This window comes from Podarcis vaucheri (genome assembly GCF_965113315.1).
Source record: "Podarcis vaucheri genome assembly, chromosome: 3".
Taxonomy (NCBI): domain Eukaryota; kingdom Metazoa; phylum Chordata; class Lepidosauria; order Squamata; family Lacertidae; genus Podarcis; species Podarcis vaucheri.
The window spans coordinates 55,350,521-55,378,318 of NC_138761.1; the positions used below are offsets into that span (position 1 = coordinate 55,350,521).

At 42.1% G+C, this 27,798-nt stretch overlaps 3 protein-coding genes across 7 annotated transcripts in view; 1 reads left to right on the forward strand and 2 right to left on the reverse strand.

Moving 5' to 3' along the window:
• PNLDC1 (PARN like ribonuclease domain containing exonuclease 1) overlaps positions 1–10,014 on the reverse strand; it is a 56,774-nt gene extending 46,760 nt beyond the window's left edge. For 3 of the 5 annotated variants that reach the window (XR_014217488.1, XR_014217489.1, XR_014217490.1), the window contains exons 1-11: positions 8,162–8,439; positions 6,197–6,254; positions 6,016–6,089; positions 5,130–5,163; positions 4,889–5,012; positions 4,167–4,255; positions 3,977–4,077; positions 2,834–2,913; positions 1,584–1,721; positions 1,145–1,214; positions 870–955 (exon numbers count right to left, since the gene is read on the reverse strand). Coding sequence is in view for 2 of the 5 variants with exons in the window: in XM_082215267.1 (XP_082071393.1) it covers positions 870–955; positions 1,145–1,214; positions 1,584–1,721; positions 2,834–2,913; positions 3,977–4,077; positions 4,167–4,255; positions 4,889–5,012; positions 5,130–5,163; positions 6,016–6,089; positions 6,197–6,254; positions 8,162–8,237 (930 nt within the window). In the remaining 3 variants the exon portion in view is untranslated. Of the gene's footprint in view, positions 1–869; positions 956–1,144; positions 1,215–1,583; positions 1,722–2,833; positions 2,914–3,976; positions 4,078–4,166; positions 4,256–4,888; positions 5,013–5,129; positions 5,164–6,015; positions 6,090–6,196; positions 6,255–8,161; positions 8,440–9,759 lie in introns of those variants that run through there. The other 2 variants (XM_082215267.1, XM_082215268.1) reach the window with 2 other exon arrangements.
• A 1,054-nt stretch (positions 10,015–11,068) lies between these two features.
• MRPL18 (mitochondrial ribosomal protein L18) lies at positions 11,069–13,934 on the reverse strand. The gene is made up of 4 exons (XM_082215364.1): positions 13,729–13,934; positions 12,994–13,180; positions 12,318–12,552; positions 11,069–11,287 (listed from the first exon to the last, which is right to left on the reverse strand). The coding sequence occupies exons 1-4, from the start codon at positions 13,796–13,798 to the stop codon at positions 11,216–11,218; spliced, it is 564 nt and encodes a 187-aa protein (XP_082071490.1). The 5' UTR covers positions 13,799–13,934; the 3' UTR covers positions 11,069–11,215.
• Positions 13,935–15,324: 1,390 nt separating this feature from the next.
• TCP1 (t-complex 1) lies at positions 15,325–27,448 on the forward strand. The gene is made up of 12 exons (XM_082215262.1): positions 15,325–15,484; positions 17,628–17,713; positions 18,807–18,935; positions 21,697–21,794; positions 22,486–22,596; positions 22,884–23,065; positions 23,581–23,707; positions 24,761–24,936; positions 25,137–25,260; positions 25,580–25,772; positions 26,072–26,235; positions 27,063–27,448. The coding sequence occupies exons 1-12, from the start codon at positions 15,415–15,417 to the stop codon at positions 27,277–27,279; spliced, it is 1,677 nt and encodes a 558-aa protein (XP_082071388.1). The 5' UTR covers positions 15,325–15,414; the 3' UTR covers positions 27,280–27,448.
• The last annotated feature ends 350 nt before the right edge of the window (positions 27,449–27,798 follow it).

The window sequence follows — 27,798 nt, forward strand, 5'->3', positions numbered from 1 at the left end:
CCTCTGCCTGGTTCCCTGTAACCTCACTTCTCATAATGAGGGAACTGCCAGAAGGCCCTTGGAGCTGGACCTCAGTGACCGGGCTGAACGATGGGGGTGGAGACGCTCCTTCAGGTATACAGGACCTAGGCCGTTTAGGGCTTTACAGGTCAACACCAACACTTTGAATTGTCCTGTCTGCAGCGCACATTTTGCCTTCATGCGGGAAAAACACTGGCATTACAAGAGACAAGAGTCACAATCCCAACAACAGGATGGCACTAAGAACCCTCAAATACAGTGGTACCTCTTGTTATGTACTTAATTCGTTCCGGAGGTCCATTCTTAACCTGGAACTGTTCTTAACCTGAGACACCACTTTAGCTAATGGGGCCTCCCACTGCTGCTGTGTCACCGCTGCGTGATTTCTGTTCTCATCCTGAAGCAAAGTTCTTAACCTGAGGTATTATTTCTGGGTTAGCAGAGTCTGTCACCTGAAGCATATGTAACCCAAGGTACCACTGTATCACTAATGCAGATCACTGCTCCGCTTCTGGGAAGAAATAGTGGACGACAGACAGAAGTTGTCACTGCTCTTTATGAAGGAGACAAAATTGGAGTTTCCTTGCTCTTTTCTGAACATATGGAACTGCCAGGCTTTAAATTATTCTAGGCCAGTCTTGTCTACTCTGACCGGCAGTGGCCCACCAATGTTTTAAGCAAAAGGCATTTCTTAGCTGTAGCCAAGATCCTTTGCTGAGGACTGAACCTGGGACATTCTGCATACAAACTATGTGCTTATTTGCGGAGCCATGGACCCTTGCATTGACACAGTGAGAGAGGGGCAAGAGGAGAGGCAATCCTGAGCATCAGCAGGCAATGAGAATTACCTTCCAGGTGGCCTTTGCTATGTACTTTGTGTCCATGACAACAGGAAACAGGGCATGTATGTTCTTTTTAAATTCATCGTAGTTTTCTTTAAAAAAAAATGAGAGAGAAGATGGCGATGTTTGCTTGGTAATGAACAACTAAGCTGCTGACAATAGCTTGACCAATAACCAGAAATAGATCAGTTCCTAAAGCAAAGGTAAGGATCAGGAGCAAGGATCCTACTGGGGGAAGGATACAAACGTCTCTTTGTGATTGAAGCTGGAAGTGACATTACCAGGGAGGGGCTTGTAAAAATTCTCATGCAGGTGCAGAAGATCCATCAGCATATTGTGTCCCACCAGCGGCTGCAGAGAGAAAGGTAAGATTGTCAAAAACACAGCACTGCTGAACAGTGGTTAATGGGAGCATGTTTTATACTAGGCCCTTTAAGAAAGCAATTGCAATTTACAAAATAAAGGCCTATTGAGAATCAGTTTATTGAGCTTATCACAGATCACCAGCTGAATTTCAATGGCTCTGGTCATTTCACATATAAAAATTCAACTATTACTAGGCCAGTACACTTTTAATTGATATCACCTGTATAACTTTACATAGATATACATATTCTGTTAAGCTTTCCAAAAGTTATTTTGAATTTTCTACCACTGTGCCTTTACATCTGAATTGTTATTCTTTTATTTTAAAAAAACCCTAAAGAAAGTGGGATCTACCTTCTTTGCTTTAACTAATGTCTGGAAAAGGTTGGTGAAACCCCTTGCAGAGAACAGAATTTGCTCTCTCCGACAAGAATCGTAAGAGGTATTTTCCAGCTGCCAGCGATGCTGCGGACTCATCTTCTTCACCATCACCTGAAGCAAGACAGGACAGAAACCGTACGTTGGCGGCAAATGTGCGCTTTGTGCACCACCTATGGATCAGCCCACATGTATAAACTGCTGAGATTTCATCACACCACCCTGGCCTCTGACTGCCAATTATAACTGTTGTATAAATGTACTTTGGTCCAGGAATGGCCATAACAGTCAAACCAGCCACAGTAGGTCAACTGAGGCTTCCTGTGCTTTCAGTGACAACGCTGGATTGAGAAGCACCCCAAAACCACAAACTTGCTGCTTCAGATCAAGTGCAAACCCATCCCACAGCAGGCAACTAACCAATTTCTCAGACGCAGGTACAACTCACTCAGAGTGCCTCTGTCTTGCCAGGATTCAAGCTTAGCTTGTTATTCCTCATCTATTTCACCACTGCATCCAGGCAATGGCCCAGGGATTGCACAGCCCCTCTTGATTCAGATGTTATGGAGAAATTGAACTGAGTGTCATCAGTAAACTGATAGCACCCTGTTGGAAACCTCTTCTTGTCTACTCCCAATGCCTTCATATAGTTATTAAATAGCACTGGATAGAAAATACTCCCTATGGCACCCCATAGCATAGTCATCAGGGGGATGAAAGGCACTCTTCCCAAGGCTGCTCTTTGGACTCGGTCCTGAAGATAGGATTGGAACCACTGAAATACACTGTCCCCAATTCTCATTCCTCAGAGCAGATCAAGCTATCAAGTTCTCACTCCCCCTCTCCCGCTCTCTGCAAAGGTAATCCATTAGGGCGATCAAGGCCAACTCAGTTCTGTTGCTAGGGCTGAACCCAGATTGGAATGAGTCCAAATAATGAACAGATGCACCATAAATGGCTAACAGGGAGGCAGCCTAGTAAAGTATAACAGAGCCAATTTTGCGTTCTGCCTCCAGTGACCTAAAGACCTTTATTTAGAAAGATATAACCTCAGGAAAAATACTAGCCAAATTGTTTTTATACACTCCTGCCAAAAGTTTAGAAGAATTCTCAAAGATCTATATATGGAAACCTGCACAACGGTAGAGACAAGATGTCAGTATTCCTAGGACTTGGATGCCATGAATGCACCAGTTCCAATTTAAACACAACAATATGAAACTCACTTCTTGACCTCCTAAAGGAATCGTCCAAATATCTTGAATAGCTCGTCTTAGAATCAGCTGTATTTCAAACACTTGGAAGCCTATGAGAAGAAGCAAAAACATGAATAGCATGATATAGCTTCATCGTACTTCACTAACACTTAGATGACTGAATTAGAAAACTGGTACAGCATTTTAAGACTGCACTGATTTCACTACTGTCCAAGTCTATATCCAATTAAGGTGTTACAAGCAGCAAGACACACTCACACACAGGATTAGGCATTCAGACGGCTTTTATCTCTCAATTCACCACTGTCCTATTTCAAAATGCAGTTTGCAGGGAGAGGATGAATTGTGAGATTCCACTCTCAACACATATGTTTTAAACCCTCCTTACCTGTTGAAAGATAGCATTCCAGAGAGCAGTGTTCTAATCCTGCTTAAACTTCCATCTCAAGGCTAGTTTTCCATGGCAAGCAAAGAAGGTTTTGGATGTTCTCTAATGTATGCAGTCACATCACCTGCATTTTGCAGTGGTTCTCCTACAATCCCATGTTTTTCTGGAACATGTTGAGAGTAGTATTGTTGTTGTTGTTTAGTCGTGTCCGACTCTTCGTGACCCCATGATCCAGAGCACGCCAGGCACTTCTGTCCTCCACTGCCTCCCGCAGTTTGATCAAACTCATGCTAGTAGCTTCAAGAACACCATCCAACCATCTCATTCTCTGTCGTCCCCTTCTCCTTGTGCCCTCCATCTTTCCCAACATCAGGGTCTTTTATCTTCAGGAGAGTTGAGGGTATAGAGGAAAAGGATACTGCCCCTGCAAGGGATACTATCAAGTCCAATTTATTTTCATATCCATTTTCTGTTAAGTGTCCTATACTTTCTCTTTCTTTCTTTCTTTCTTTCAGCTGCATCAGTGACGGTGCCAGGTCTTGCAGTAGTGCTTCCCCACCACCCCAGAATTAAAAAATGGTACATAGCCTTATGTTCAGATTCACAAATAACAGGTACAGTAATAACAAAACAAATGTTCTATTTCTCCAATGGGTGAGAGGGAAAGATACAAAAATTCAAGGTGTGGGGCAAAGAGCAAGTAACAAATTTAGTCAAGGGCTGTGGGACACGTAATCAAAAGTGCCTAAGCTTAGGCCCCCTACCATATATATCACGCAGAACCATAGAATCTTTCACTTCTGCTGATGACACCCAGGAAGTTACTTCATCAATCACTTTTTTCAGCTTGTCCTTTTCAAAGGCACTGGAGATAGAAGAGCAAGGCAGCTGTTTGAAACTTGTGAGCCAGTTTGAACCTGGACTTACCAGAACACTCCGCAAGATCAATTTTACCTGTGGACCATCAAGCTCCCGGGCAAAAGTTGTTGCTGAAGTTTCTTCTCTTGTGCTTCATTCATGTATGGGATTCCATCTTTAAGAAACTTGGGGGGTGGGAGAGGAGGGAGGATAAAAGTTACACCTCAGAAAGTTTCCGTGTTAAAGGAATATGGATGCCAGAACTATCCCTTTTGCTCATTTGACCACACCAATCCTGTAAGTGGCTGTACTCCAGTATTAATTTAAAAATTCAAGTGCTTTAAAATTCTCAAGTTACAGATAGTCAACAGGCTCATCTCAGCTATCTGCCAATCTCCCATTCCCACCACCCTTCTGAGTAGTACTCCTCCCCACCTTCTCACTATATAGAAGGATCTGGCAACTTCTGTTTCAGTGTATCTGAAGAAGTGTGCATGCCCACGAAAGCTCATACCAAGAACTAACTTAGTTGGTCTTTAAGGTGCTACTGGAAGGAATTTTTTTATTTTAAAATTCTCAAGTGCAACAAAGCTCCAGTTGCCAGATGGAATGACCCCTCCCTCCTCCCACACATGCTGTTCTGGGGGGGTCTTCCAACCCACCCAGCCTGACCTAATTTCAGGAGGAATGGGAAGTGTATATGGGGAGAAGAGGGAAACCTTGTTGTGCAAGTAGAAGACGTAACAGTGCTTAAATGGCAAAACAAGTCCAAAAATTCACATTTTGTTTGCTTAGTCTATTTGTAACAGAAAACATACCTTGTTGTAGTCAAAACCATAGTGAGACAAGAACTGAATGCTAGATGTTTGGAAACAGACCTCAGAATCCATTTGGCCAAATGTCATGGGAAGGAGAAAAAAGTTATAGGAATGAGCCACGTACCTGCAAAGAAAGCAGAATGACTAACAAGATTTCTGCTGGGGAAGGGCTAAAAGGCAGCATTTTTATCCCGTGATCACCAGGTAAATATAACCATTGACAAGAAAACACTATACGTACTTGTTGGATTTTTCATTGGAAAATATTGACAAACCTGAAAGAAAATGTAAAATGTTATCACACAAAACAGGCACCTGCACACAGTGACATTTTGATCACAAATGTGTGTTCTTCTCTATTCCTCGGCTAAAGCTATGCTAGAACCATTTGCCTATTAGTAAGGATACCACCCATCTAGTCATTTACTGAAAATGACAATAGCAACCTTTCAGGTGGAAAGCTAAATTCGTCTTAATTTTAGCACCAAATACTGGCAGACATTGCAAGGAACCTTAGGTGTTTGTAGAGAGGCTATTTATGAGGGACTTGTAGCTATATTGTTCATAGATTTATTACACTCCCCCATACTACCGCAAGAATCATGTTTGCACAGCAGATATCAGATAATTCCATCTTGACTACTTCCTAGAAGAGCCACAACCTCCCAAAATACCTAGAGAAAGAAACACCTCTGTTCTGGTAACTCTGAACAAACAATGCAGGAAACAGAGCGTTCCTCTAAAACAGAGTTGGGGAACCTTTTCTGGCCAAGAAGCTACATTATTATCTCTTCACCCCTTGGTGGGCCAAACTTGGCAGAGCTTTCTGCCTGTCAGTCGAATGACTTCATGGTAACATTAATTGATGCTGTGCTTTGCAGCCCCAATTATCATGACTTCAAAGCACAGTGCTGGTCTGTTTAAAAGCCCTTTGGAAACAGCTTCATGCCTTGCTCAAGGAGGGAGAAGAGGTAATCTGGACTTAAGTCCCTTTCAGTCTCCCACTAGAACCCAAAATACAGCCACCACAAGCATTCCCACCCGGATCCTTAATGTCCCTCAGTCTCTCACTCATACTGCATGTACAGGATTTACATTTGAGTTTTAACAACTCAAAAAGAACTCACCAAGCTGACTCACTGTAAATTGCTGGACGCTCTGTCTGGCTTTTTGATAGCGCTCAGCAGGTGAATCAAAGAGGCTGGGAGGGGAGGGGGGGAAATCATGAAATACTTCCGTGTTGTGTATGCACCTTTATAGTACTCCTGTACACATCATCTGAAAATATGTATGGTTAGACAAACTTACCTGTGCTGATTACTGGGTGGAAAGGTAGAATGCAAACCTGTGAACTCCATGTCAAGGCCTGCAAAATACAAAGAACAAATTGAACACAGCAAAGGGCACCAAACTAAACTATTTGCCTTCCCCACTGTGAGCATTTTTTGTAATAATTTTATATTCTGCCGGTTCCATCAGTGCTCTGAAATCCTTTGCATGAGACACCAGTCCCTATATTTGGTTGATTTTAAGAAGTTTCATCAGAACTGTAGCTATTATAGCAATAAAACCTTTGGAATTTAGATTTACCTTGATTGTTAGTCATGGCACAACACTAAGGACCAGCTGCAAATATTTACTTTTCCTGACCCAGTTTTGTCACTGGAGGTCCAGGTAGCCAGGAGCACCTTTTTCAGCTTTGACTGGTACAAAACCTCTTGCCAGTCCTGGAATCAGATACCTGAACTATTGTGGACAAGCTACTGGTCCTTTCAAGACTAGTTTACTGCAATGCCCTTTCTGTGGGTCTTCCCTTGTGCTTGCTTCAGAAACTACAGTGAATGCAAAATTCTACATTGTGACTGCCAACAAGAGTGAGATTTTGTCAGTATATTATAGCTCTCCTCAAAGCTCTACACTGGCTGCTGATTTGTTACATGGTCCAAGGTGTTATTAAAATATAAAACCCTCATCAGCTTGAGAACTGTTGAAGGATCACCTTACTCCAACCTCTTCAACCTGCAGAACTGGGACTTTAACAAACGCCACATAATACCTCTTTAAAATAGGGACCACTCTTTTAAAGTAGTCAAACCTACACTCTGCATTCCCTGCCCTTTTATTTATGTAGGTGCCATTTTTGTACTGTTTGTGATTCCTACTAAAAACGTTTTGTTTATGAAATCCTATTCAGACATGCAATTTTTTTATGTGCATTTGTGTGGTTTTATTATGTATATTTGTTTTTTAACTGTTGATTTACTCATATTTTGATAAATTTCAGTACATCTACTTGTTGTTTTTTAAGTTTGATTTTATTAGGTATTCTGTTTTGCTTCATGTAAACCGTTTTGAGACCTTTTTGATGAAGCCGTACATAAATATTGGTGTGTGTGTTTTGTTATTTAGACCAGAGCAGGGAGGGAGTGCTACTCTGGTTCGCCAGAAGCGGCTTAGTCATGCTGGCCACATGACCCAGAAGCTGTACGCCGGCTCCATCGGCCAATAAAGCGAGATGAGCGCCGCAACCCCAGAGTCATCCGCGACTGGACCAGGGTAGCTTTACCTTTAAGGAGAGAGTCGGCACCTCCTCAGCTCCTCAATACAGTACTAAGAAAAATAAAAGATTTTACACTCTGAACAAGATGACCCCATGCAGCTGAAAGAAAAGTGACTGACAAGGTGCCAGGGCGCCTCCAAAGCTGCCAGGTTCATAATGATCAGAGTGATCCACCTCACTTGGGATCTAGGAGCGGGCTTGCTTATTTACAGTATTTGTTTTTAAAGCCACCTATCCTCTCAACTCTCCATCAGGAACAGTTGAGAGCTCACCCCAGTCACTCCTGCTACTCTGAAGCAGCCGGCAGCGTTGAAGAGATCTGAAAACACTGACCTTGGTTTCCCCTTCCCCAATGAATTCTGGGGACTTAACATGGCACAAGCCGTGAGCATTCTGCTGAGGGATCCACTGGCTCTCCCTCCAGAACTAAAATTCCCAGTATGCTTGCAACGATTGCCGTTATATTAGTTTTAAAATACTAATCCTGGAGAGGGTGAGCGGGTTCCCATTGAGTTCAGAGGGGTTTGCTTCCCTGCAAGCACGTCGAGGCTTGGACTGAGGCAGATCTACCCAGGGGACCCTTCCCTTCTCCTGGACCTCGCCGTTACCGCAGCTCGATCAACTAAGCCCAAGGCCAGCCGAGGGCCATTGGGAGATGCCCCCCCCCCGCCTTCGCAGGGATAGCTTCCCCCCACCCCCAGCATCTCCCTCACCGACGAAGTCGCAGCCGAGGATGAGCTCCTGCAGCTTCGGCAACTTCTCCTCAAACTCCCCGGCTCCCACGTCCATCCCGCTTCCAGGCACACACGTGCGAATCGAGGCTACTCCCGCCCCGCAAGAAGAGCCGGGAGGAAGCCACGCCCACCGCCTGGAAACGGTGAGGAGCGACTCGAATGGCCGAGGCTAATTGGATGCGAGCCTTGGCTTCCGCCTCCCTTGAGCTTTTAAAGGCGGTCGACTCAGGGGCTGCCCCCTCTCCGTATCCACAGAAACTATGCCCCTAGCAGATCCCCCCCCCTCCGAAGGCTTGCTCCTTGCATTGGGGGTGTTTTTACCCATGATTTCCCCCAAAAGGCTCAACAACTATTATTATTATTATTCCCAGCCACTCTGGGCGGCTTACAGCACATATAAAAGCATAGTAAAACGTCAAACGTTAAAAACTTCCCTAATCGGCTGCCTTCAGATATCTTCTAAACGTTTAGTAGTTCTTTATCTCGTCAACACCTTAGGCTAAGATAATTATGCCTATTTCATTGTTTTCCAACATTTGGTATCAAATATTTCCATGCAGTAGGGCTATATAGGCAAAATGTGCTGGTGTTGTGACTGTTTTCTGTTTTTTATAGTTGTCCATGCAACAATTTACTTCACATTAGCAGATGCCATCTGCAGTGAGAAAATTAGCTATGCTATATTTTAAACAGGAAAGAATAATCAATAACAGCCTTCCTCAACCTGATGCCTGCCTGCTATTTTTTAATAAATAAATAAATAATTTATACCCTGCCCATCTGGCTGGGTTTCCTCAGCCACTCTGGGCGGCTTCCAACAAAATATTTAAAATACAGTAAAGCATCAGACATTTAAAACTTCCGTAAATCTGCCTTCAGATGTCTTCTAAAAGTCAAATAGTTGTTTATTTCCATGACATTTGATAGGAGGGCATTTCACAGGGCAGGTGCCACTACCAAGAAGGCCCTCTGCCTAGTCCTCTGTAGCTTCACTTCTCGCAGTGAGGGAACCGCCAAAAGACTCTCGGAGGAAGACCTTGGTGTCCAGGCTGAACAATTGGGGTGGAGACGTTTCTTCAGAGAACAATGGATCTCCTTAAAAAAGCTGTCCCACCCAACAAAAATCCATGGGGTGCCTAACTCATCATTTCCCATGAAACCCCTTTTTCCTTGAACACCCACTTTCTTCCCAACTAGGGCTGCAGTGACGTTTAACACCAGCATAGTCATCTGGAAAATCAAGCAACTGAAACTTTCCCTCATACCTCTTGATATGGGAAATGGCATCTGACTTGTGTCACACGGTGGCTAAATGTACAGGAGTCATCCTTCGCGGAAATGGACAGCAGCAATACTATATTAAAAAGTGAAGGGTTTTGGGGGGGCTTTTAAAAGTTTATTTAAGTGTTTATAAATAAACTGTGAAAGTATTTAAGCCCTGATCCTAAATATAATCAGGACTGTTTAAAAATTGGGCCTTACCCCTATGTAAACAGAACTGCCAATAAAACAGGAAAATCCTGTGTATGTGGTACTCTGGAATAAACCATAGCACATGTAAACTTTCAAATACTCACTTTGAAAGATTAAATTGCAATGTAACCATTAATCTCCAGACTCAAAACACTTTGGTTTGGGTAATACACCTCACCAATATACTGTGAGAAAGGTTGCCTGATGTATTGGTTAACTGACACAGTTGTTCAGAATCTGGGATAACAGATAAACAGTGCGAACTTTAATTAAATACAGCATTTCTGACTATGGGCCTGGTTACAGAATTAGATGTTAAATCAACCATTCTAGTTTGATTTTCTGACCTTAACAAACTGAGGAGCAGAATAAATTAAGCTAATAATTCAAAGATCAAGGCTCATTAGGGCAAATGGCATGTTTAAATGCAACTGAGATTGACCATAAACCTATTGTTAGCCTAACGCCTCCCAATTAACTTTCAGCTGTAAGGGTGACCATGGGGCCTACCTGATTGTGATATAGAAGCTACTGTCACAGTAGGGCAGGCATGTTCCAAGTCTAAAATCCTAAAAAAATCTCAACAACTTTGGTCGGCCCTCACGCATGTTCACTGGCCCTCTTTGAAAAAAGTTTGGGCACCCTTGCAGTAGGGTGACTGAAACCAGTGCAAATGAATAGGGCAAATCTGAACCGCTGCTGTCACAGGCCCTCATGGTATATTTAAATTGTAGTCCCAGAGACAAATTGCAGCCATTAGATTTTGTCAAAGCGCGTATGAAGCTTATCACAGCAAACACAACATAACTAGTTTAGGTAAAGGACCCCTGGACAAACTAGACTATGAGGTGCAGCGCTTATCTTGCTTCAGGCCGAGAAAGCCGGCATTTGTCTGCACACAACTTTTCGCATCATGTGGCTAACATGATTGACCACTTCTGGCACAACAAGACACTGTGACGAGTGCCAGAACGCACAGAAACACTGTTTTCCTTCCCACCGTAGCGGTACCTATTTATCTACTTGCACTACTTGAACACAACTACGTATTCCTGTGCTGAAACAGTCCAAATTGGCCAGTCTATTCATCTTGCTGAATAGTTTTGTGGCAAGAATAGCTGCAAAATACTAAACTGTACACGCAGTAGTAGCAAACAATAACTTTTTTCACTGTTACCACAGTAATTAATTTCTGTTTTGTTTAATCTCTCTCTGATCTTTTTTATATGGGGGTAGTTTTGATACAAAAGCAGCAAGAGTGCCCTAATCAAGCTTCAGTTTTCATAGATCAGGACCAATGACCAAGAAGCTGTTAAAGGCAGCAGGAATATACTGCTCTGAAATTATTTCTAAGAGGTTTCAGCTGCAGCCCAATTTGTATAAAACTTTTTTTAAAAAAAAATCACCAACAACTGCCACCAACATCATTTTATTAGATCTTTATTTAACATAAAATGTTTCAATAGCACTCTAACATAGGAAGAAAATGTATTTGTTTCCCCTAAAAATACAGAATTGCAGGCTTTTCTAAAGTATTTAACAGCATCTTCTTATTTCAACTTATTCATAAATTCTTTGCAGTTCTTTCAGTACAACACCGCCCTCTGCCATAGCATTTTGGAATCTCTGGACCTTTTTTTAAAAAAGAGAAAACAATTAAATCACAACCTTTAGTATATAATTTGTGTTATTATATTCAACATACAGAATGTTGCAATTCTTAGATCCCACTGGATAGATCAAAGTGACCAACCAGGTGCCTCTGAGGGTATCATGGCTAATACCTGTTGAAAGCATTGACTTCCCCATTCTGCTCTGAAAGCCACCCAAGCCAGCGGCTATTACTACATCCTGTATTGGCAAATGCCATAGGTTCAGTATTCACTGTGTGAAGTACTTCCTCTTCACTGTCCTCAATCTTCCAACATTTATTGGATAGCCCCAAGTTCTAATACAATGAGAGATGGAAAAGACCCTCTCTAACTGCTTTCTCCACCCCATGCATAATCATGTATCCCCTTACTTTTCTTTAACCTCCCCCCTTCGCACAACCCCCCCCCAAAGCTGTAACCTTTCATCATAGGGGAGCTGCCCTTTTCCTATCCTTTGGCAGCTCTATAATATCCTTTATGAGGTGAAGCAACAAGAACTTTACACAGTATTGTAACTGCCGTTGAACCACAGATTTGAAGAACAGAATTATGACTTTGCTGTTTTGTTTTCTTTCCTAAGGATCCCTGGCACGAAATTTTCATGCCTTTTTCACATCTGCCACATACCGAGTTGACATTTTCATTGAGCTATCGCCTATGACGCCAAGATCTGCTTCATGGTCAACCACCCCCAGTTCAGACCCTATTAGCCTATACGTGAAATTAAGATCTTTCTGGCACACATTCTTCCTTCCCATTGATTATCCCAATCCTTCAAGAGATTCTCTCATGAACAATGCTAATTTCTCATTTTAGTGTTAGTGACATTTAGCAACACTATACAGACATGTTTCACGTTGTGAAACGGTACACCAAGGGAGATTGCTTGCCATCAGTTGAACCACTTAGCACTCCATTGCTAGAAATTAATTGCTCTGTAAACAAGGCTTAAAATGTAAGAGGAGTTTCTAGGTTAACAGACGCCTAAAACTCCAAAGTAATCTACTTACCGCCTCACCACTTCTTTCCCATGGAGTTGTAGCTCTAATGTCCACAAAGTTGATTCCTGCTTCAAGACAGCGTTGTGCTAGCACACGCCCCACATTCTCACAGGCTGTGACATCTGAAGTACTATAAAGGTGCTTCTTTATGGCCCACTCTCTAGTGGAGGCAGAGACCACAATGCGACCACTGCAGTGCACAACATAGGCCTCCACATGATGCTGTGTTCGCTCAAGTCGTAACCTGAATTGCAAGGCACGAAAAACAGCATTTCATCATTTTACTTCAACAATTATTCTGATATAGTATCAATGGCAAGTTTCCCAAGAATTCTATTTATAGTAGAGAACCTTATGCTTTATACCTGGAACTCCCCCCTGCCAACTTTGACACAATACCACCTCTTCCTCTCTCTAAGTCTCAAATCAAAACTCAAAAACTGCAACAAAGCATATATGAAGCAAGGCTTAGATCCTCTGCTCACAGGAATGACTGTGAAGAGGGCTGAGATTCAGAACATTGAGCATGAGCCTGAAAACACGATAACACAATTGCTCTCTGCAGGTTAGAAGAAATGTATCAGGAGACAAAAGACAAGCTTTGAACAAGAAAATATTGTTTCTTAGCAAAATATTCTTCAGATGTTTGTAGAATTCTCCTAGGCTTTACATTTTTATAACCTACCTATTCCAATACTCTTGTTTTGGCCATGTGGTTTTCCAGCCTCGCTCTTTCCGCGCTAGAGATAACTGTTCCAAGTTACGTGGATTACGGTTAACGAAGTCAGGGGCAACAATCTCATTTTCTCTTGTATTCTCTTCATCTTTGGCAGAAGGTCTGGAACTGGGAATAGAAGAACTACATCTGATACCTGCAGATGAATAAAGAAAAACTAATGTTTAACACAACCCAGTGCACAGAAATATTTCCAGCGTACAAGGTCAACAAAACCTTTGCATTATGTGACCTCAGCAAAGGTATTTGTAAAACCAGGCAGAAGCTTACTGCACAGTAGCTCCTCCTTTGAAAGAAAAGGGGGAGAGGGAAAGCCATGCAGCTTTGTTAAGGAACAAGTACTACAACAAGTACATATTAAGTTTCTACTAACAGGAAGTTGGGCATCGATCCTCAGAGTAAGATGTGCTTGAGTTTTCCCCGGAACACCCCAGGTGTTCTAAAAGTTAGCAGATTCTCAGTGAGATTTACTCCTGAGAATATATGATTAGGATCGGATCATCGAACACAAACCTAGTAAGTACTGTATATGATTGAAATAAATTTCAACCGAAGTCAGTAGAGTTAGCTTCCCAGAAAATATATGAAAGATCAGACTAGAAAAGGCTCCCGTTCACTTAAATGGGCTCCTTCCCCAGGTTCCATCTGAATTCTATATTACCACTCAAATCCAAATCTCAGCACCTTGAGCAGCTGCCGGGAATGCCCTAGCCACGATCCTCAGCTGCAAAGGCCGCCACCTCCTCAGTGCCATCACGCCGGGAGAAGAACACGCTATAGGGCACAGGGCAGCACCATTTTTACAAAGGGAAGCTCGGAGCTTCAGCTCTACCCCTTATCTCTATATGCAAACCATAGGAGAGAAAATCCGTTTCCGCCCCGGGGGCGGGGGCAAGGAACTGCCACAAGTTTGTAACCCTACTTCTGATTGGTCAATTCAAGGAAATCCACCCGCTTTCCTCCATAGAAAGGTCCTATAAACGAACAGCGTTTTGAGTTAATGGATTGATGTTGGGTCCACAGACCCACAGCTTTCCGAGAGTGTAGATGGGACCGTAGTTTTCGAAATGAGAGACTTGATATATTCAGATACTTCCTTCTTCCGGATTGGAACTGAGATCCGCCAGCAAAAATAAAATATTCCCTATACTGTATCTATTGTTGGACATGCAACTGCGCAGCGCTTTCAGCATGTAAAAGGAATGCAAGGCATCTGCAATCAACTGACGCAGAATTTGGGTTGGAAGAGGAGTTTGCAGGAGGGCAGTTTATGCAGTTTTACCTCTGCTATACACCCAGCGGCGTTTTGCACGGAGGATTTGGAAGGGAATCTAAATCAGTCTCGCAAACTCATCTCTAACCTGCGATATTTCAATCTTGGTTCCCTCAAGCTACAAGAATGGACTATACTGGCATTGGACTTTGCATGCCTTAAATGCTTAGAAACGGAGCGAGGAATACACGAAATAAGATCTGTAAAAGAGTAGGAACGTCTTTTGGGGACTTGGGTTCCGTATAGGAGCCACAGAAAACCTCCCCTCCTCCCTTTCACAGCTAAAACCGGCTTTTCCACTGAAAACCCAGAATTCGCCTCTTCAATGGGATTTCCCTCTACATTTTCGTATATCTTTTCCGTAGAGTCGATCGAGGCTCACAGAGAGAACAGTGCGCTTATATCCGGCGCAGCCTTTATTACGTAGGAGGAGCGGTCCGGCGCTTTTTCTTACGTCTTCGATTTTGACACCAACCCCCTGTAGCTTGATTTTGTCAATGCAAAGTGCGCTTGCGCACTACGGCTCTGATTTTTCTGTCGTTTGTGAAAGGATGCCGCGGGGGGGGGGGGGCGGGCGCTTGCCGGAATGAATTCATCAGATTAATTTCTGAACTGTACAATAATAAATATATATAATAATTCATTGGGATATCACTAGCTTCCCCCAACATGACAAGCTGCGGGGAGTCTCTGGCTAAAGTAGCTTCAAAATGGTTGGGAAAGGAGCTGATGAGACTTTTCCAAAGGCGCTTAGTCAACCTGGGCAATTCTCCTAACGCGAGCCTCCCCGGATCCCGGCCACTTTCTAGAATCTTCTAGAACACATATAACCGCCTCACTTGTTGCTACGCAACAGGAAGGAAACGCTCGTTTGCGGCGCAAGGTCCAATCACGATCCAAAACTCAAAAGACAGGCCCTGAGCAAACTGGTGCCCCGCGTTTTGATTGGTTCATCTCTTACGCCCTTCCGGCGAAGACGACGCTACAAGCCTCCCAACGACCACCGCCTTGAGGGGCGGGCTTACCCAGGAAGCCTTGCGCCGCGAGGTCTGCAGTGCTGCACGCGCGTTGCCGCCTCGCTCTCTTTGTTCGTCAAGATGGCGTTCGACGGGCCTTTGGCGGTTTTCGGAGAGCGGGGCACCGGCGAGCATGTCCGCACGCAGAACGGTAAAATAAAACCGAAAGAAGGAATGGTCATTAATTTCCTCGGGGTCTTCCGAAACCCTCTCAGGAGGCCAACGGTAGCTTCGCCTCCGCTAGCGCCGGGGGCTGATGGGGCGGGCGCGCGTGTGAGGCGGAACCGGCTTCCCTGCGCTTAACGGGCGCGCAGAGAACGGGCGGCCTTTGGCCAAGGCAGCGAACGTTGAGCTGCCCCACAGGCGTCACTTTCCTGAGCCTTTAGAGAGGGGAAGGGATCTATCGGGAGGATCAAACTGAGAGCCACTTGTTCAAGTCTTTTTTCCTCTCGCCACGCCTCGAGTCCCGCGTTCGTGAAATATTTCGCTTTTTCCATGTGCGATGGAGCCGCTCCTTTTCCGTCAGCCTCCGTAAGAATTGGCGGCTCAGTGACTGGGGGTGGGGGTGGGGGGTGGCGCAGCTCGCTTCCTTATATGGCAGGGCTCGCTTCCGAAGCGTGTCTCTTTGGTTGGCCACATTGCTAAGCCCGATTTGGATGCATTGAGGATTTATGAGAAACCATGCCATGATATCGGCAGCCCACTCCTATTCTGGTAGGAAATGTAACCGATTGAAAAAAAATATGTTTCAGGAATTTCAAAGCAGAACCACAAAAAGAATAATTTTAATGATGTTAATTTGCAATTAAAACATTAAATTGGGATGTAATTTTCAATTTCACATGGCGCCATGGGTTAAAAGTTCTGTCAGAGTATAATGCTTAACTTGTGATCAGTTGACCTAATTCCATTAGTTCAAAATAATGCCATTTAAAATCTGTACTAGTGTTATCTTGCACAATAACATTGAAACTACATTTTCTTTTAAGAAGTGCTATGATCATAAACTGCTGAATAGGTTATTATTTTAAAAATCACTGGTGACTATAGTGAATATAGATTTGTTTTAAGCTAAAGGTTAGCTGTGTTTTTCTCATTTTACATGAAATCCCAAGTAGTGGTAGATGATGTAACAAGTAGAGGGGAACTTAAAAATCCTGATTAGCATTGTCTTTCCCCTTCCCCATTGAGATCTTGCATAGATATGTTTATGCTGGCATTTGGTTTTATCTGTGGTGAGAGGTTGTATTTTAATCTTTCATACAAGTTCTATTGCTTTTAAAAACATGTTTGAGCCTTATTGTGCATATTTGTAACATTATAAACTGCATTTAATTTATTGAATTAAAATATATAGCTATTCCCCCAAGCTCAGGTACAAGTTTATTTAGAATCTGCTCGGATAGGAGTTGGACCCTTCCCATTCTACTGCCACTTATTTGCATTACCAAATAAGAGGTTATGCTTATGGGATAAAGAAAATGCTGCCATAGTCTGAAGGAGAAGAATGAACACTGTCTTCCTCCTATATTAAATGGCAGAACATAGTACAGTATTAAGAAGAAGAAGAAGAGTTTGGGTTTGATATCCCGCCTTTCACTCCCTTTAAGGAGTCTCAAAGCGGCTAACATTCTCCTTTCCCTTCCTCCCCCACAACAAACACTCTGTGAGGTGAGTGGGGCTGAGAGACTTCAGAGAAGTGTGACTGGCCCAAGGTCACCCAGCAGCTGCAGGTGGAGGAGCGGAGACGCGAACCCGGTTCCCCAGATTACGAGACTACTGCTCTTAACCACTACACCACACTGGCTCTCTCATTACAATGTCATTACAATGACAGTGAATGTACTTCATTGCTTTTGGGCTGGTTCAGCTGTGCACATGAACCTGAGAACATTTAGACACACTGTGCATGGAACTGTTATACTGGATCTGGGCTTAAACTAGAAAATGCCTATTACAAACTGCTTGTGTGGTCCATTCCTTGTGAAAAACTGGATGGATTGTGTGAACAGAGCCTACTTGTGGAGGCTCAGATTCATCTTAGAGGTTCTCTGCAAAACACTTGTTCCCCCATTCAAACCATGTACAAATAACATTGAGGTACAGTATTACTATAGTTAAATACTAAACAAAGTGGTAAGTTTGGTTTTCTTAACCAGAATTAACTACTTTTCTAAAAGGATTTGATTTAAATAAGTGTATATATGGCAGCATCTGTATCACATAACCTATTGTTTTAAGAAAAACACTTGGCACTGTTTGAGAGGAAAATGTATCTGGTTTTTTTTGAACAGTTATGGCTGCTGCTTCCATTGCCAATATTGTGAAGAGTTCTCTTGGCCCAGTTGGTTTGGATAAAATGCTGGTGGATGACATTGGTGTAAGTAGACACTATTTTCTATGAGTAAATTTTAAGAGAAAAGTGCACTGTGTAACCAAGATACGTCTTTCAGTAAGTCTATAAAATTATCCTGAATTAAACGTGTTTTTTAAAGTGTTAAAAATTGCATCTGGACCATTTTCACACACTTAATACCCCATTCTGTAGAATTCTATCAGTTATATTTTATCTGCACAATCAGAATTAATTTCAGGAACCAAAGTGCTTTTTCTGTGCAGCTTGAGCAGTAGCAGTGAACAACATCATGGTTAATTGTTGTAGCTTGTCTTCACTTCCCCCACCCCACTGCCCTGCTCTCAGTTGTGAAAAAATATTCTTATGTTATGAATGGTCATTACTGTACTCAAATAATTTCCATAACTTGTTGGTCACAAGGGTTTGGCTTAAAACAGAATTGGGTAAATATACATGCTAATTCAGTTATCCATTCTCAGCAGCCTTGCAAAATATGGGCAAAATGTCCCTTTAATGGGCAATTAATTAAGACTTGTGGGACTTTGGCTCACCGTAGTGAGAGTAAAAAGCAACCAGTCTCCATCCTCACTTTGAAGCTGAAAGGGGTGGGTGGTGATTTTCCCAACAGCTTCATAGTTATCCCTGTCCTCTTCTCAGCTCCAACACTGAAAGGAAAGCTGGAGGTTATTTGGTAGCTGTATGACCAGAGTGTGCAGGACCAAACCAGTAAGCTCACCAACTGTTCCTTCTTTGAAGCAGAAAAATGAGGTGGGGTCTTGCTTGGTTGCTGCTTGGTAAAAGCTGCAGCAAAAAACAGACTGCTCAGTGCTGATACTGTATGTTGAGGGTCAGCCAAAGGTGACGTGCTCCCAGCCTGTCCTTACCTCAGGAAAATCGGGGGGGGGGGGCTTCCTTGGCTGATGTTGGGCAGAGGAACTTGACATTTTCTGACAGCTAGAAATGTTAGTCCAAAACTAGGGACCCCTGAGCAAATCCCTAGCGATCCTTAAGCAGTTCTTTATGATTGTTTGCATAATGTTTCCTATTATATTTCATAATTATGATTAATGTTAAGTAACAATCATTTATTTATTTATTTGTGTGTCTGGAATGTTAGGATGTGACCATTACGAATGATGGTGCAACTATTCTGAAATTGCTGGAGGTAGAGCATCCTGCGGCAAAAGTTCTGTGTGAACTGGCAGAGCTACAAGACAAAGAAGTTGGAGATGGGACCACCTCTGTGGTATGTGTATGTTTGTAGATTCATGCGCACTGGAAAAAGGCTGGGAGCACAGTACTGTTCTGTGCTATCCCACTCAGGTCTGCTTTGAAATCTAAGCAGCATATATATGATTTATTTTAGATACATAATAAACCTGCTGTATTGATGTTTTAAAAATATTGCAACCGCTTAATGTTAGGCTTGCTATGTCTATATTCCTTAGCCTATTTTATAAAAGCCTGTTTCACATAAAGGATTATTCATTTATTGTTGTTGAAACGAAGTATGTTCAATCAACCTGCCAAGCCAAAATACCATAATTAACACAGACTTGACAAACAGTTTAAAAATTACATACTCCAGCTTAATTTGTTTGAATCAGAACCGTAATAATTTATTATTTATACTCTGGGTTTCCCCAGCCACTCTAGGCGGCTCCCAACAGAAAATTAAAAACATGCTAAAACAGGGGTAGGCAACCTAAGGCCCGGGGGCTGGATGCGGCCCAATCGCCTTCTCAGTCCGGTCCACAGATGGTCCGGGAATCAGCTTGTTTTTACATGAGTAGAATGTGTGCTTTTATTTAAAATGCATCTCTGGGTTATTTGTGGGGCATAGGAATTCGTTCATTTATTTTTTTCAAAATATAGTCCAGCCCACCACATGGTCTGAGGGATGGTGGACAAGCCCATGGCTGAAAAAGGTTGCTGACCCCTGTGCTAAAGCATCAAATATTAAAAACTTCCCTAAACAGGGTTGCCTGCAGATGTCTTCTAAAAGTCAGATAGTTGTTTATTGCCTTGACATCTGATGGGAGGGTGTTCCACAGGGCAGGTGCCACTACTGAGAAGGCCCTCTGTCTGGTTCCCTGTAACCTCACTTTTTGCAGTGAGGGAACTGCCAGAAGACCCTCGGAGCTGGACGTCAGTGGTGCTGAACGATGGGGGTGGAGACGCTCCTCTAAAAGATCTTGGGTTGTATCTAATGTTGCACTAGCAAGGTTCCACTGGTGCAGTAACACTTGGGTTTCCTTTCTTCCTCCCCTCTTGCGCCTCTGGCATCTATTCTGGAAGGTCCTCCAATCCTCTAGAGTTGATTTTGAGGGCACACAGCCGGCTAGAGTGATACAAGAGGAAGACCAGTTGCGCACACAGACAACCCTAGTGCCAGAGGAGCTGCAGCATTAGATATGGCCCTTTCTCCCATGAATTATCTTTAAACAGGTTATGCTCCTGAACCCACTTACAAGGCTACTTGTGTTTACTGTTACAGCTGGAGGGAAAGTCTTCCCATTTGACTACCACTTATTTGCATTGCAAAATAAGTGGCTATGCTTATGGGATAAATAAATGACTGCCAAAGGTCTGAAGGAGAATATTGACAATGTATTCATCCTATATGAAATGGCAGTACATACTCTTAATTAATAATTTTGGGCATGCTTATAGTTTGGATTTAAAGAAAACACACCTGTTACACTTTACTGTCAGAAGTATTATTCTTTCTTGCAAGTTCATGTAAGGGGGTGGTGCAATTAAAAGATGGAGTAGCTTGAGGCAGAAGAATAAAGTTTTTGGGACTGCATTGGCTATTCTGAATGACAGACCGGCATTTCTGTACTCTGAAAGATGCTTATTCGTTTTTTCTTCATCCTCGTGCACACAGTGATTATACAAAGAACTCAGTAACTTCTCACATTAACATGAGAACAAACCTTAGTTTTTATCTGCCTGCTTTGGCAGTAGCCAGAAGTAACCACCTACGAGGAAACAAAATGGGGCCATCATTTCTCCATCTCCCAGCAAGCAAAAGTAGCAACTTCCTTTTTGGAAGATTTGCCTGGGAAAGCACTGCAGTTGTTAAAGTGTGCCCCAGCAACAGAACCAACAAATACAATTCTTAGACCATATTTGGATTCCATTTCTGTAGCCAGGTCAGTCTCTTTAAATGCCTTTGGGACAACCCGTGTTCCACTTCTGACTTCATTGGTTCTTACTGATAGGGTGTTAGAACTGTGTCAAAATCGGAGGGGAAGCAAATGAATAATGATGCTGTTGTGCATTAAGAGCCTTCTGTTTCTTCACCCAGTTTCTGGTCCTTCTTGCCACAAGACAACAGGCATATACTGAGCTATGTTTATCCTTGCATCATAATCTACAGGCTTTTCTTTTTCTTTCTAACTTCTCTACCGTGTCACTTCCACCTAGCCAGGGCTGGTTGGGGGTCAGGTTTTTGGACACGTACATGTGGTTCTTAAGGAGCAGACATCTGATAGGATATGTGTCCCTTACACAGACACTAGGTATTCTCAAGTGCTTATCTTTTGAAGAGGACATTGCAGCCATGGACCTTGGGTGAGAACTAAGCTCCCAGGCTATGAGAGGAAGTGGGCCCCATACAGCAAAAGCTGCTGCTGTTTGCAATGGTGGACAGGATAAGCTAGGGCAACTGTGCCAGCCCAGCGCCAAATCCTCTTAAGCTGTGGAATCCTGGAAAAAGTAGAAAGGATGTGAAATTTAATTTAATGGTCCCTCCAGGGCCAGCAAGAAGTGTGACCTGCAAATGATACCTTCTATCTGCTAAAGAGAATGAACTTATCACATTAAGACCGTCATTCTTTTTTCATTAAGCTTATGCCTTGACTATGCTGTAATTTTTTCACTGAACTTATCACATTAAGACCGTCATTCTTTTTTCATTAAGCTTATGCCTTGACTATGCTGTAATTTTTTCACAGAATAGCTTGCATATTGTTAAATCATGTCTCTGTTATGTCTAACAGGTGATCATTGCTGCAGAACTTTTGAAAAATGCAGATGAGTTGGTTAAACAGAAAATTCATCCCACTTCTGTCATTAGTGGATATCGTCTCGCTTGCAAGTAAGAAAACTGTTCAGTGGTGAAATCTACTGCTGAGCAATTTCAACCTTCCCTGTTAAAGTTTTATTGAATCTTAAGATTTTTAGTTTAGGGCAGTGTGTTATTGTGCCTCAGTTGACAGCACATTTAACGGCCCCAGCCATCATACGAAAGGTGGGTGGCAAGTAGGGAAAGAGCACTGGTGTTAAGCTGCATGTGTGTACCCAGGACTGATTCAAATGTCCTCTTCATTTCACAAGCCTGCAGGACCACATTTTTGTCTTTAACCACTGTCGGAGCAGCAAGTATGGTAGAGGTTGTTGCACCCACAGAAGGAGATTTGAGATAATCAGCCTCCTTCTGCAGGTGTAGGAGATCCATTCTGTCTATGACCCTCACACACCCTCTAAGCCACCATAGGATGGCAGTCCTAAGTTGCTGTGATTAAGCTCATTGATCCAGGTTGTGTTTTATTCTTTGCTGGGTTCAGCTTGGTTGTTTTATATGTTGCATAGTATTTTAAAACTCTTTCATAAGCTATCCTTGGAAGGATGGCTGGCCATTGAAGGAAATAACTCATTTTCAGCCTTTATTCCATTTTCAAACAGATGAAATTACTGATAATGTTACAATTTCTGTAAGTAGCCAAAGCATTGAGAGTATTAAAATTAAATCATAACTACCTTGTAAAAAATGTGCTTTTATTCAACAGGGAGGCAGTTCGATACATCAATGAGAACCTTGTTATTAACTCAGATGAGCTGGGCAGGGACTGCCTTATTAATGCAGCTAAAACATCAATGTCCTCCAAAATCATTGGAATGTATCCTTTCAGTTTGTGGAAGCAAAGTATTGAGTGCTACCTTTAAGAGAAAAATAGCAATTTTTCTTAGATATGTGGTGGGGGAGGTATAAAGGCATGGTCTAATCCTGAAATCATTGGCATTCCTTTAAGAATGTCTTTCCAGAGAACTTGCATCTGTATAATGACATTAGTCTTCACTGCTATGAAACCCTCTTGAATATTTATAATGTCTTTTTAATGTGAGATGTGCAGTAAATTTAACAGATGCTCAACTGCTCCTATTCTCCTTAACAGTTCTCTTATAGTGACAGTGACTTCTTTGCCAACATGGTAGTGGATGCTGCACTTGCAGTAAAATACACAGATTCAAAAGGGCAAGCACACTATCCCATCAACTCCATTAATGTTTTGAAGGCACATGGTCGCAGTCAGAAAGAGAGCATTCTTGTAAATGGCTATGCGTTGAACTGTGTTGTGGGCTCCCAAAGTAAGGTCACATTCTTATTAACAAAGCAATAGAGTTTTGTGTTAGTAGCAAAGACACACATGCACTTTCTTTTTTTGAGGAATCCTAAAGTATTAGTAGATGGCATAAAATATAGTTAACACTTCCGTTTAACATGAAAGTATGATACTAAATAAACTGTAGGAGACATTTGGTCCTCTTCTGTCTCGGGCTGCAATTCTGCACCCTCATACCTGGTAGTAAGCCCTCTGAATTTAATGGGACTCACTTTTAAGTAGATGTCTGAAGATTTGTGGTGTAAAAGTGTATCAACCAATAATGCATGATTTGAATGGATAGACACTGATTTAGCCTAGAGGGTTTATGAACAGAGTGGGTTTCAAGAAAATGAGTCTTTGGTGAATAACTTTGCTACAAGAATTACTAATAGCACATTGTAAAGAATATTCCTAACTTGATTTTTAAAAATAAATTTGAAATACTGTATTTTAATAAACAACCTAGGGGGTGTGGTATGTTTTTTCTCCTTTTTAAAGGTATGCCCAAGAGAATAGTAAATGCAAAGATTGCATGTCTTGACTTCAGCTTACAGAAGACTAAAATGAAGCTTGGTGTTCAGGTCGTAGTCACAGATCCTGAAAAACTGGACCAGATTAGGCAGAGGTATGCTGTGGGGGGACACTTGGAACTAAAATGATAGTGTGTATATATAGGTTTCAGGCTTGTCTTAGATAGTGAAACATGTTTAAAAAGAACCAGGGGCAAACACGGAATCTTTTAATTAAGTATTGGTGTGTGAATCTAAGTTCATGGCTAATTTGAAATCAATTAAATCAGTTTACCTTCCCACAAGTTTGCCTCCTTATCTACCTGAATAAGGAGCTCCATAATCTTTGTAATTGTGTGCCATAACTGAAAGCAGTAGAGCTGCCTTCTCCAACCTAGTGCCTTCCAGATGTTTCGACTACAGCTTTTATTATCTGACCAGTGCTCAGGCATGGAAGATTTAGTGCCAGTAATACCTTGGCGGGCACCTTATAAAGAAAGGCTGCAGTAGGGCTACATCTGATGGAGCTCCATCTTTTTGTGGGGTCTAGCAACCTTTGCATCATAGAATGGTAGAGTTGGGAAGGACCACAACGGTCATCTAGTCCAACCCCCTGCAATGTAGGAATATTTTTGTCTCATATGGGGCTTAAACCGATAATCCTGAGAGCATAGGAGTTAGCTTTACTAACTCATCTATCTCACAGGCTTATGCTTCTGTCTATTGCTAGACAGCTGGGTTTGGATGGAAAAGTTGTATACTTTATTAATTTACCAGTCTCTGATAGTTGTGATGCATGTTCTGGTAACCTTCAAATGGGGCAATTGTATAGCATGTAGAGCTGCCTTTGAAGATGGTTTGGAAACTACAGTTAATCTGAGATATATCTGCAAAGATTTTATATGGGACCGGGCATTATGATTACATGTCAATTGCACAGGCATCCAACTCATTTCAAAATGCTACTTTTGATCTTTAAAGATCTTTAGCAGAGGCCCTGTATGCGTGTCTGGAAAGCATTTTATATGAAATGGATATTAATATAATTGGGAAGATAGATCACACATTAAGTCACAGCTAGTTTTATGGAGCATTTTATCTTTTCGACCACTAATTTCATATTTGAGTTTGTTTCTGTTTAACTAATGCATGCCTACTCTCTCATGCAGAGAGGCTGACATCACTAAAGAGAAAATTCATAAGATCTTGGCCACAGGCGCAAATGTCGTTTTGACTACTGGTGGAATTGATGATATGTGTCTGAAATACTTTGCGGATGCTGGTGCCATGGGAGTACGCAGAGTTCTAAAAAGAGATCTTAAACGCATCGCTAAGGCTTCTGGAGGTAACTACAGACATCTCAGCATTAAATCTTAATACCACAGCTTGCTAGTCTTGTTAGTGAAGTTAAATATATAGAAACACGTTGCTTACTGCCACTTGTTGGACCTTAAAAACCCAAATATGAGTGAGGTTGTTTGGCATAATGAAAGTGGCTTTTGTGAAGCATACTAAAGGCCTTGCTTGTGTGTTGTTTTTTATAAGCCACTCTGTGTTCAACCCTGGCAAATCTGGAAGGTGAAGAAACTTTTGAGGCATCAATGTTGGGACAAGCAGAAGAAGTGGTTCAAGAAAGAATTTGTGATGATGAATTAATCTTAATCAAGAAGTAAGAATTATTCTCTTGCATAAAGTATTGGCACCAGCATATTTTGCTACATCTTTAGAAATTTCCTGTTTGATAGTTGCCATGATGCCTTTTAAATTGTGTGAGCAGTTATATGTTTGGGATAGATTATTTTCACTCCTCTGTAATTAGTTTGAGACCATGAATTTTCTTGATAAACCTGGATACAATTCAGTTGTTAACTACATAATGAAAAATGAGTAACTCAAAAATACCTAAATAGGGTTGGTTAGATTAGCTATTAATTTTTTTTATAACTAACTCGGGAATAAGGACCTTTCACTTTGTCTTTCTGAAACAGTACTAAGGCACGGACTACAGCCGCCATTATATTACGAGGGGCAAATGACTTCATGTGTGATGAAATGGAGCGATCCTTGCATGATGCTCTTTGTGTTGTCAAAAGAGTATTAGAGTCAAAGTCTGTGGTTCCAGGAGGTGGTGCAGTTGAAGCAGCGCTTTCAATTTACCTAGAAAATTATGCAACCAGCATGGTAAGTTTCTAGTTAATAAATGTTTGGAAACACTTCTGCCTGTGAACTTTGTTTTATTGTAGCTTTGGAGTTTTTTTTTTTCAGTTGAGAGCAGCCATAATTCACTTAATAATTGTTGAAAGATGCATTGGGAATTTTAAAATGTAAGATTGATTTTAAAAATGGATAGGTTTATTCTGAATACCTATATGGGATCACTTCAACTAACTTTCAGCACAATAGGCTATTTATTGCTAATAAGGCATTGTTATCTTGCATTACAGTTCTGAAATGCTAATATATAATTCTTTTTTAATTAGGGATCACGTGAACAGCTTGCTATTGCAGAATTTGCAAGATCACTTCTGGTTATTCCAAACACTTTAGCAGTCAATGCTGCTCAAGATGCTATAGATCTTGTCGCAAAACTCAGGGCATTTCACAATGAAGCTCAAGTGAATCCAGAACGCAAAAACTTGAAATGGTAAGTGTCAGTGCAGAAAGAAGTGGAATTATTTGTCACAAGCCCAATGACCTATAGCTATCAAACATTCAATTCTAGTCTCAATATGCCAGCACTCAATACAAATCATCTTTAAAAAATGACTTAAACCCTGTGTCTGTAACGGCAGCTTTGCCAAGGTAGGTTTTTCTGGTGGTGTACTTCAGGTACAAGGTTGACAAAAATGGATAAAAGTTTGAGGAAGAGCACAGGAGCTAAATGTTGACTTGCTCTTGCTGTATCAAAAATGTTACAAAATTGGGATTAAAAGTTACCGTATTTTTCGGACAATAGGACGCACTTTGTTTTAGAGGGGGGAGAACAAGAAAAAAAAATCTCCCCCTCTCTGCCCAGCGCCCCTTCAGTGAAGCGGCAGGAGGCGCTGCACAGAGAGGGGGAGAACTATCCCCCTCTTGTTTTCCCGCTCTAAAACATGGTGCTGTTTAAGGTACGTTCAGGCGGCTACCTTGGAAGCCTGGAGAGCGAGAGGGGTCGGTGTGCACTGACCCCTCCCGCTCTCCAGGCTTCAGGTTCCTTTCGACCTGCTCTTTGGGGCTGGCGGGGGGAAGCCCACCACCAGCCCCAAAGAGCAGGTCAGGGAGCAGCGGAGAGGCTCCTGCCATAGCCACGCATCACCTCTCCAGCCAGGAGAGGGTCGCGGGGCTATGGCGTCTTCGCTCCATAGGACGCACACACATTTCCCCTTCATTTTTGAAGGGGAAAAAGTGCATCCTATAGAGCGAAAAATACCGTAGCTCTTCATTTGGGAATATTAAACCAGTCTAAAACAATTAACTTTGTTTTTAAAGGATTGGTCTTGACTTAATCAATGGAAAGCCACGTGACAACAAGCAGGCTGGTGTATTTGAGCCTACTGTGGTTAAAACAAAGAGTCTGAAGTTTGCAACAGAAGCTGCAATTACTATTCTTCGAATCGATGATGTTATTAAGCTGCACCCTGAAAGTAAAGGTGATAAAGGCGGATGCTATGAAGATGCAGTTCATTCTGGAGCAATTGAAGACTAAATGCATTTTTATTCCAACTGTTCCTGTAAAAGTCTTTGTAGTCTTGTATGTACAAGTGTGTTAATGAAGCTGTTGCACTTCTGCTTAATTACTTAAAATTAAAAAAATGGCTGTGTCCTCATATTTGTTCTGATATTTAAGCACACAATAAAATGCAAGGTGGCTAAGAGCTTTTGAGGGCTTAAACTGAAGTCACTATCCAATGCTTTTGGTTCTCTACACCAAGGAATGCTGTGCAGCCAAAGTAGCAGTACCCAAGGTTTCTGCTCTGTGCTGGGGTGGGGCAAGCAACAGCTTAACTTTTCCTGAAGTCAAGAGACTGATTCTGCCCACTAAGGTGCTCTCTGCAGCAGCCAGCAGAGGGATTGGCCATTTTAAGCCATATTTATCCTGTGACTATATGGATCTCAGTATATATGACTTGTTTATATACAACACAGTACTAGTAATTCAAAGTTGGTACAGCATTTGCAGTGATGGAACTGAGATAGTGACGTGGTCACAGTAATTGAAGGAAGA

Bases quoted from the DNA above. Each gene is read 5' to 3' on its own strand.
- MRPL18 (XM_082215364.1), bottom strand. From the start codon at position 13,798: ATGGCACTGAGGAGGTGGCGGCCTTTGCAGCTGAGGATCGTGGCTAGG. The intron at 13,181-13,728 runs GTGCTGAGATTT...ATTCATCTGCAG, and splicing joins ATTCCCGGCAGCTGCTCAAG to GTATCAGATGTAGTTCTTCT. The intron at 11,288-12,317 runs GTAAGTAGATTA...TTTTAAAAAAAG, and splicing joins GGGAAAGAAGTGGTGAGGCG to GTCCAGAGATTCCAAAATGC.
- TCP1 (XM_082215262.1), top strand. From the start codon at position 15,415: ATGGCGTTCGACGGGCCTTTGGCGGTTTTCGGAGAGCGGGGCACCGGC. The intron at 24,937-25,136 runs GTAACTACAGAC...GTTTTTTATAAG, and splicing joins CATCGCTAAGGCTTCTGGAG to CCACTCTGTGTTCAACCCTG. The intron at 25,773-26,071 runs GTAAGTTTCTAG...TTTTTTAATTAG, and splicing joins AAAATTATGCAACCAGCATG to GGATCACGTGAACAGCTTGC.